Here is a 9,950-nt window from a genome sequence, read left to right as displayed (position 1 = left end):
TCGAGAAATGGCTTGCTAGGGCCTCTAAAGATGGTTTTGAACCAGGGGAGACTCCTAGACCCCACTGGACAATGTTGTCACAATTGCGCTTTTCAATTGAAAACAGACATCTTTAGAGACATCATCATCTTTAAAGATGTGTGTATAAACACACAGGTGTATAAAACTTCAACTGCGTGAAACACACAGGTGTATAAAAATACAACTGCGTGAAACACACAGTAGTATAAAACTTCAACTGCGTGAAACACACAGGTGTATAAAAATACAACTGCGTGAAACACACAGTAGTATAAAACTTCAACTGCGTGAAACACACAGGTGTATAAAAATACAACTGCGTGAAACACACAGTAGTATGAAACTTCAACTGCGTGAAATACACAGCAGTATGAAAATTCGGCTGCGTGAAACATACAAACTTCACGCATGCGTGGAGTGTAAGGAGTGTACGGGAATGATTCACGCAATAGGGCGAATAGTCACGGCCAATAGTTAATTTTTTCCTGCTGACTTCTAGAAATTTCCTTAACGGTAAATCGTCCTGAAACTGTAAAATTTATCCGAAAAAAAATCATATCGGTGCAGAAAATTTTACTATACAGAGAATTGTAATTTTTACATCCATAGATTTGATTTTGTATTAAAACGTTCTGCACTGATGAAAAAATTTTCAAGCAATTTTGTCATTCCAAATTCATCATTTCATGGCAAAATTAATGAGAACTGTAAATATCTGTTCAATTATGCCCTGGAAATTAATGGAAATCGGTAGGATTGCGGTAAAAATATGCTTGAATTTTCAGTTAATTTAAAATCCAGTATGTTTTGGCCATGAATATTTATATTTTTATTGAAAATTGAAGTAGGGGAGGGTAGGGCAAAACGGACCGGGAGGGCAAAACAGGCCCCTAGGGCAAAAAGGACCACTGACAGAAAATCGGTAATTTTTTTGTAGCGAAGCTACTTATATTTATTTCGCATTCTTTCAATCTATTGTATCCGAGCTCGCCTTAGCAGCCGAATACCTCATTACGTCACTTCGCGTCAATTTGTAATAATTCGGACATCCTCGATCGGAGGATTAATACCGTTCGCGGGAGCACGAATAAATTCTAATATGATATATAATAATTCCGAGTATTATACCTTACAAAACCCTTCGCTCTTTACCGAATATCCCTAATTTTTGTTTTTTTTTTTTCCTTCAAATCAGGAACACTGAATATGTTGAATTAAAAGTGAGTTTCTTGGATCGTAACCGTCACAGGGGATTTTATAGACAACAAGTATCGTTGAACCGGAATTTGATCAGTTTTGCTAATCACCTCAAACCCCAAATGACTTTGAATTTTTTACAAAATGATTATAATGATAATTTTTTCACAAAAATTATCAATTTTCTGACAGTGGTTCGTTTTGCCCTGCGGTCCGTTTTAGCCGCCTGGTCCGTTTTGTCCTACCCTCCCCTACGTTGAGGATTTCTCGTCCTAATGTTGCTCAAAAATTTCAAATTTTATTCAATTTTCAGTGAAATCTGGATATCCTTAAGGAGTAACAAAAGCCCATCGTTTCCTCGGAATTTTCAAACAAAATTTCTGCTCAAAGTTATTAATATTTTTTGAACCCACAGCACATTGATCTTCACCATCGCCTCCTAGACATTAGCGTGCATCGATGTGTAAAAATATGAATATCTCTCGGCAGGAAATTTATTCCAAAATTTGGAGAATTAGCGGCATTCTGTTTCCCCTTAGCATCACTCGTTCTACCACTCAGCAACTGCAGCCTTATTCAACATCTACCGTTCTCCTCTACAGCATCATTCCAATTATCCTTCAACAAAGGCCCCGAGCAAACTAAAAAGTGGTTTAATTCGGTGTTTCGTCAAAGGAGTTAACGAAAACTCCCAAAAAATAAACTAAGAGAATGAAAAAGTAGAGACCCAGTATCACGATATAATCAGACGGAAAAGAGTTATAGGGGATACAAAAGGGAGAGGAAAAGCTGTTTTCAAAGCAGGACTCGCTCGCCTCGTATTTCTCTCGGTTGCTGGGGTAACGCGTGTGGAGAAGGGGGAGAGGGTCTCCGAGTGGCCTCTAAACTCCCTCACGAAATGTGCAATAAAGTCCTTCCTACCCGGGTACTCCACGACTTGGAAAATTCATAGGTAGGAAAACAAAGAACAAAGTGAAAAAAAAAAAAACGACGAGTGAGTGTCGAAAATAAATGAATTTACCCAAGAAGGTTGTAAAAGATGGGGCTGTTGGGTTGGGCATTAAAAACGTGCAAACCTGATTGTCAGTGACACGATTTACGCTTTTTTATACCCATGGAAAGGCGAATTTCCTCAAACGTTGAAACTCCTAAATTGCCCGTGAGAAAAATTTTTCACGAGCTTACTAACTTTCTCAACATTAAACTCTGCATGAAAAGTCGAGGTAGCAGGTTTCTGATTTTCAGACATGTTTTTTATTTCATTGTGAAGAAAAAACTTTCACTGAGAGAGGTGTTTATTTCATATTTCTGTTTATAATTTCAGTGAGACCTGAACTTTATTCCAAAATAATTGTTATTATTTTTTTAGATTACTCAAGTAGTTGGAGAGGAATTATTAATTTCCATAATGAAGGAACAGAACGCCATTGCAAACAATTTACTCAGATCATTTAGCAAATACTCTGAGAGAAAAACAATTAGTTTTGACAAAAAATTATATGCTCCCCTGAAGAGATCCTTTGTCGTGTTGAATCAATTTACTTGTGGACAAAAAAGAAAATTTCCACAGAACATGATAATTCCCGTAGTAGTGATTGTTCTCAGGAAACATTTATATGTCTTTCGAGTAAATACACTTCTAGAAAATTACTCTTGAAATTTCAAGTGAAAAAGCTTCAAATTTTTAACAACGCCAAAGTTATATGAAATTTCTGGATATTCCTTCATTGACGAATTAGTTAAGTTCTTGAATATTCAAGTAATTCTTGATTTTCAGGTCCATACGACACTGAAAACTATTCTGATTAAAATTACAACAAATTGCGACAAATTAATCATTCAATTATTGTTTAGATCATTGAAGTAATTGAAATGTAATTATTAATTTCCATAATGAAGGAGCTGAACTCCAATCCAAAAAATTTATTCAAATCATTTCGCAAATATGTTCACAAATAAAACTCCGGAGTTTATCGAAAAAATAAAATTCCTCACAAAAAAAATACTTGACTTTGTTCTCTGAAAATCTTTCCACAGAATCGATTATTCAGCTCGAAAACCTTATTTTCCGAATGATAAAAATAATTTCCACCTTTCAAGTAAATCTTTTCATTCGAACCTCCGATATGTATTTCCACAAATTAATCATGCAATTATTTTTTTAGATCATTCAAGCCACTGAACTGGAATTATTAATTTCCCTAATGAAGGAACTGGACGCCATGCCAAGAAATGTGGTCATATAATTTCACAAATATCTCTAAAACTAATAACTTTATAGAAAAAACATCAACAAATCTTTTTTCGACCGTGAAATTCCCAAAAGAAAAAAATCCAATGACTTTTTTCTCTAAAAATCGAACAATAAAAAAAGTTTTCTGCCTTTCAAATCAATCTTTACATTTGAATCCCAGATATGTATCAGCACCCCACCCTCGAACGTCATAAAAACCTCGAGCTACTCGATACTGATAAAACGAAAACGGAATTGAATCACGTCAGGGACATCAGTGCTTTTGAGTCAAAAGCGTTACTGGCCAGTGTTGGTTTATTTACGGCTGGCATACCGCATCGCACTGCTCTCGGGTTTTGAGCCTCTTCTTCTTCAAGAGTGATTGATCGCTCACCCTGCACCGAGAGAACACTGCCGAGGAGATATTTTCAGAGCAACGATGCACCATTGTGACGCCATTTTCTACGGCTTTGTGAGATGTACGCAATGCAGGACTTATTCAGGGATAAGTTACTGAAGAATAAGGACACTGAGGGGGAGAAAAACTCTTTCCATCCACTACACTGAGAGAAAAATTTCCTAATATGCAGACAATATTTACTCGAGAGAAGTAAATTATTTTCAATGGCTTAAACCTCAGAAGGTTTGCGCTTCACAAAACTCGAATAAATTCCCATTTATCACTACAGGGACAGCCATATCTATTAATTATAATTACTGTTAAATTATTGAGTGATCAATTAGTTAATATCACTTTTAAATTTCAATTATTGAAATAATCATCAATTCAAATAGTCAAATTTTGAATTATTTATCAATCAGTAATTGAGTTAGGAAGATTGACGATTACTTGGATAATCGGAAATTCCTTATCCGAAATTTAGTATTATCTAGTTAATAGAAAATTTATGGTTCCATATTTTTAAAGATTTAATTCATCATCAATTGCAAATTTAGACTATCAATTATTTTACTGATTTTAAATTTCGATTAGTATATTTAAACCTTGACCAATGTAAGTCGGAAATTCTTTTGATATTGAAGAATTGGAGGATTGCTGGCCATCCTTGATCACTATCGTACCTCATTACATTATCAATATATTACATACGCTGTTAGAAATTTCGATGTTGTGAGGTTGAATTTTATTTCAAATGAAAATGTTCACTAAATTTCGCATTCAAGAAAATAGGGTTTTTCATGTAAAATAATCATTGATTTTTCAATGAAAGCTTGAATGTCCAAAATAATCATGAAAATTGAACATCACATACGATCCAATTTTCAACAGATTGAGAATTCAGAAAAGTTCTTGCCGGAATTTTCAATATTGTCAGGGTTTTTCGGTGCCGTATGGACCTAAACATTGAGAATTACTTGAATATTCAAGAAATTAACTGATTCGTCAATGAAGAAACAGACAGAAATTTCATGTAACTTTGTCCCTTACGGAGAGAAAAATTCAATAAAAATGACCAGAAAACAAACGTAAAAATTACGTTTCTAAATGTAATCCCCGAGCGAAGTAAAATTCAATAAAAAGTGCGAGTCGGAACTGAACTTGTACGAATCGCCATGTAACTTCTACGATTTGTTCCGTATAAAAATTAACCACCCGTCTGATGACTCACCGCTGTGGGGACAACAAATCATTCCGTAATTTTTCCCCAATGATTGAGAAATTTTACGGAACGGAACGTAGAAATAATTCACCAGCTTCATAAAAATTGTTGAACGTTCAAGAATTTATGATTTTTGAGGCATAATAAGTCGGGAAGTTTCTGTACGATTTTATTTCTTCGAAAAAAATTACGTGACAATTTCGTAGTTTGTACGGTGATGAACCTGAGAATTCACTGAACGTTTCAGATTTCTTCTCTTCCATTTCTTTAAAAATTTCCGGGAAACGATTCCCCATTCCGAATTACGTGAATTGTTCCGTAATTTTTCTCTCCGTGAATAGTTTTCTCCGTGTTGTTGAAAATTTCAAGCTGTTTCACTTGAAATTTCAAGAGTAATTTTCTAACAGTGTATCGAAACACGGAAGTGCATGACAAAAATCAAAACAAAATGGGAAATTATGGTCTTGTATTGCATATAGTTTAATTATTTTTGCTAATAAACATTTCTAAACATTAAGAATCAATTCCCAAAAACTGTCGATATATTCCTGAAAACGAAACCCCGTTTTTTCTCTGTAAATATCTCGGAGAGTACTGGGACAAACTTTTCAAGTATTCGCACACGCGCAGAGCTTTTCAAACACGAAAAATTGTTCTCAAATCAAGCGAAACGTTTCTGAATTCTAGAATCTTGTTCTAGATGTCAGAAACTTTGTTCTTTATGATAAACGACTGTTTTGCAAAAGTAATTTTTTCACTCAGTGGAGATCAGAATATTGTGGAGGGAGGTAAAAAATTCCGAGTGGCAATTTCAACGGATATCACCGGTGGAGGAGCTAAGTAATCCGTGAATAATAAATGGATTATGAAGGAAAAGGGAGAGCTGTCGGACCAATAAGTTGACGATCAGCCTTTTCGTTCACCCAGTTTAAGAAGAGGGATATAAATTCACTCCGTAAAACTTTGGATGATCATTTTGGGATTCAAGGAACTAATGGACCGTTCGAGAATCCGACTCTAATCTTTGAACTCTAAAACTCAGAATTTCCAGTTCTATAAAGACTCGATCTAATGACGAATGAGGAAATTGAATCAAGCTCTGGGTAATCCGGGGAAATTGATGATTATCGGTGAAGACATTGCCATTCATATTTGACTGATCATTGGTTCACTCACAGAAAGTGCATTACTGCCACTTCGATTCGTTTTATCTCGATGAGAAACTAATTGCGCATCCGAGAAAAACCATCATTTTATTTCTAGTCAAGTGGCGGGGAATAGTCGATGAGTCTGAATAGTGCTCACCGATTATGATTATTTTTAACGAAATTCGTATTTTATTTTTAAAGAAACTCGCGACTGGGCATCGCCCGAGGGCCTTCAGCCTGGTATTTACGTGTTATAAACAAACTATTGATTATAAAATGTAAACAGTAATGGAAAAAATGAAAGTATTTAGATAATTGCCAGTGTCGTGTAATTGAATAGAAAAAGCCGTACGGGTTAATTTGCAAAATATCAGAGATTATTTTTCCCAATCAGAGCGCAGTATTTGAGGCTACCCGACAGTTTTATTTCCGATATTTCCTCCTAACTTTTGAATATTTCGGAGTAGTTCTTCATTTTTTTTACCTGATTATTTTTCTCACTCGGATTTCAGCCAATCAGAGTGCAGTATTTGAGGCTGTCAAACAATTTTATTTCGGAAATTTCTAAAAAATTTCCGACGGAAATTCACTAGTAGCTTTCAAATGTTTCTCATCTTTCAACGCATTTCACGTTTAATATTCTGTGTGACAGATAAACAAAAAAGTGGGTTGTAAATGTAATCACAGAATGTAATCGACGAAATCATTTATAATCATGTAATCACATTCTCTGCTGTTGGTAATCACGGTTATCCCATAGGCAATGGTAATCAGTGTAATCAGTCCCGTAATCCTGGGTAATCGATTACATTTTGTAATCGCGGTGTCACCCAGGAGGGGCTATTCGCCTGTGAATAGCCCCTCGCCTCCAACTCTTGAAGTAACTGAACTCCTCAAAAAAAACCGAGAAACCACTTACCTCATCGCCACTCGGTGGTTCCTCATAATCCGACTCCGTATCCTTGAATACAAAAATGCAGTCTGACGGCTCGAAACGCCTGGCATTGCCAAATTGCGTCTGTCGGTCAACCGGCTGACCCGCCAAAGGTGGACCACTGGTCTCCACCATGTTTGAAAATTTATTTGATAGCCAACACTGGTCACCCAAGCTCCTTAGTAATTCCTGTGGTATTCCCAGTCGTTGATGCTCCACCACTTCACGTTCACCACCAATACCAACCACCAGAGACGCCAGTGGACCTTGTCGTTGGACACCGCCTCGTTTGATCTGAAATAGTACGATGGAACAACTGCATTTTTATGGTACATTCGACATAGCCCAACTCTGGAGCACATAAACTACGGCATTATGTGTCTCTCTTATGTCCAACAGTGTATTGTGTCACTAACACAAAATGAAAGTGACCGAAAAAAAGACATAAAGGGAAATCCATTCGGGTTTTTATTGCTCCAGTGGCATCAGTCATATTGGTTTCTCCGGCATTAGAGTGAATTTTTTTTCATTCCCGGGGGATCGAGAGTAATTACTATTAAAACTGCACTTTTGCCGTCCATTTTTGATGGTCGAAGGTCTCTGGCTGGTGATGTTGCTCGACGAGAGCGTTGGAATCGTTAAAAATGTGATGGAGATGAATGTGACAATTATGTGCAGATTATTTCGCATTTGTCTCTGAGAGTAATCAATTTAGAAGACAATGCTGAGGGAGCTTTTTCATATAGAATTTTGAGAAGTAAAAAATAGATGTCTGACTCGTCTCAATTGATCTACTAGTTTGGGAAATATTGAGCATATAATTGAGAAATTAACTTTTTTAATTGATCACCTGATCAATTCCGTAGCGAATTGGTAAAGCGATTTAAGTCGACTTATCTCTCAGTTTAGTTTTTGAGGAATATTTTCGAATCTAAGGGAGATAGCGAAATTTTAGTAGTTACATTTGTTGTAACTCTCAATCGACTCTACAAAGAAGATCACAACAAAAGTTTTGCCATCTCCCTTAGATTCCGAGATATTCATTGAAAACTGGTCAATAGTCAAAATTGACTTGTACCGTTTTACCACTTTGCTACTGAATTAAAAATGATTGGCTACCCCCTCCCCCTCCCTTCTCACACCGCCCACCCTTGCAGGGGAGGGCATATAAGGATTACCCCTAGACATCCACGGAGAGAAATATTCAATAAAAATTACGTATCTTTTCCGTAATTCCGGAGCGAAATGTGGTTGTAGGAAATTTTACGGAACTGTCACGGAATTTTTCCAGAGTGTTCGGTAGTTTTTATCTGAATCTCCTGTGAAAAATTGCCATACCGTCACTTAAATTTTCTGAGTCAATTCCGTAATCGGTGAGCGAGTTGCGAGTTCCGTAATTTTTACTGAATATTTCACTCCGTGTCGGAGCTCAGAATCGGTATATAAATTACAACAGATATCATGAAAACACCATGAAAACTAAATTCTAAAACCTAATAGCCAGATATGATGTCTGATGGTCTTCACCAGTTAACTACGGACATGGAGTCGATAAAGCAGATGAATTCCGCCTAAATATCTACATCTCCCTCACAATTCGAGTGAGTTTATTTTAGCATTGTTGAGTTATGCTCTTTTGAAATCGTTAATTACGTGTTCCTCTGGCATCACAGTCAGTTTTTTTCATCTTTAAAGAAGGAAAGTGGAGCGTTGGTTAATTACTAATAAAACTGCACTCTCGAGGGCTATTTTTGATGGTTGGAGGGTTTTTACTGTTGTTGGTTTTGAAGGAGAGCATCGGAATAATTGAAAATTCTCGAAATATTTTTTCATAAAAAGTTGTATTTACTCCTAAAATAAATATAATAATATTATTTGATTTAGTTTTAGGAATTTTAAAAAATGAAACAACAAATTCATTCGAACTTGTGTCATATCCCTCAGTATTCCGCTACTGGGATCGTAGTAGACGTAGTCTTTGTTGTCAACATATCATAAATCTATTTTTGTAGTGTTAAGTTAAATCTCCTGAAGGCTGTTCTTCCGTGATCTTTACAAAATCCCTATCATAAACATGTCAAAAACTAATGAGATAATCAGGGCGATTTCCTTGCCCACGTTTACGGCATCCAAATATAAATATATTGAGGGTATCCCCCGCCTGTGTTGACTGAAACTCAAAAAGAAATTGAACTGAACTGAGAGAAAAAAAACAGTTCTCCAACAGGTCGTATTCGAACAAAAAAAAAATTGTTTGTAAAAAATGATCAAAAAGGGATTTTTTTGTGCAAACATGCAAAGCGTGCGCCGAGATCGAAAAATTTTATTGGAAAAATAGATTTAGTCTTTTCAAAAGATTTTATTCTCTGTGCAGGCAAGAAATGTTATTTCTAGCAAAATTTAGGGGGAAAAAAATCCTGAAATTTCAGGTTTCACTGAAAATTCAGTAAAATTCCAGAATTTTAAACAGCATAAAGACGATCATTCCCTAATTCATTTGAAATTCCAATCTAATGTGAATATTCACTGCCAAATTACATTGAATTTTCACTGAAATCTGAAATTCTATAATTTTGTCTCCCTAAATCGCATTCAGTGTCGCTGTCCTGAAAATTTAAGAATATATTTACCGAAATTTTCTGTTTTTTTATTTATTTTCAGGAAAAATGGAACTGAAATTTACAGTTCTCTTTGATTTTTCCACGAAATTCTCAATTTTCAGTGCATAACGAAATTCCTTGAAATTTCAGTGGTAATTAAATTCGATAAAAATTGCCAATAAGTGTACCGGAAAT

At 35.7% G+C, this 9,950-nt stretch overlaps 1 protein-coding gene across 1 annotated transcript in view; it reads right to left on the bottom strand.

Annotated features, from left to right (window-relative positions):
* LOC107048591 (RNA pseudouridylate synthase domain-containing protein 2) overlaps positions 1–9,950 on the bottom strand; it is a 222,949-nt gene that overhangs the window by 206,908 nt on the left and 6,091 nt on the right. The window contains exon 2 of the mRNA XM_015271822.1: positions 7,141–7,449. Within this exon, the coding sequence (XP_015127308.1) occupies positions 7,141–7,449 (309 nt within the window). The remainder of the gene's footprint in view (positions 1–7,140; positions 7,450–9,950) is intronic.

This window comes from Diachasma alloeum, unplaced genomic scaffold (genome assembly GCF_001412515.2).
Source record: "Diachasma alloeum isolate Michigan unplaced genomic scaffold, Dall2.0 Dall_scaffold_00195, whole genome shotgun sequence".
Lineage (NCBI taxonomy): Eukaryota > Metazoa > Arthropoda > Insecta > Hymenoptera > Braconidae > Diachasma > Diachasma alloeum.
The sequence above is the reverse complement of the archived record's forward strand: the minus strand, read 5'-3'. Positions and strand labels throughout refer to the sequence as shown.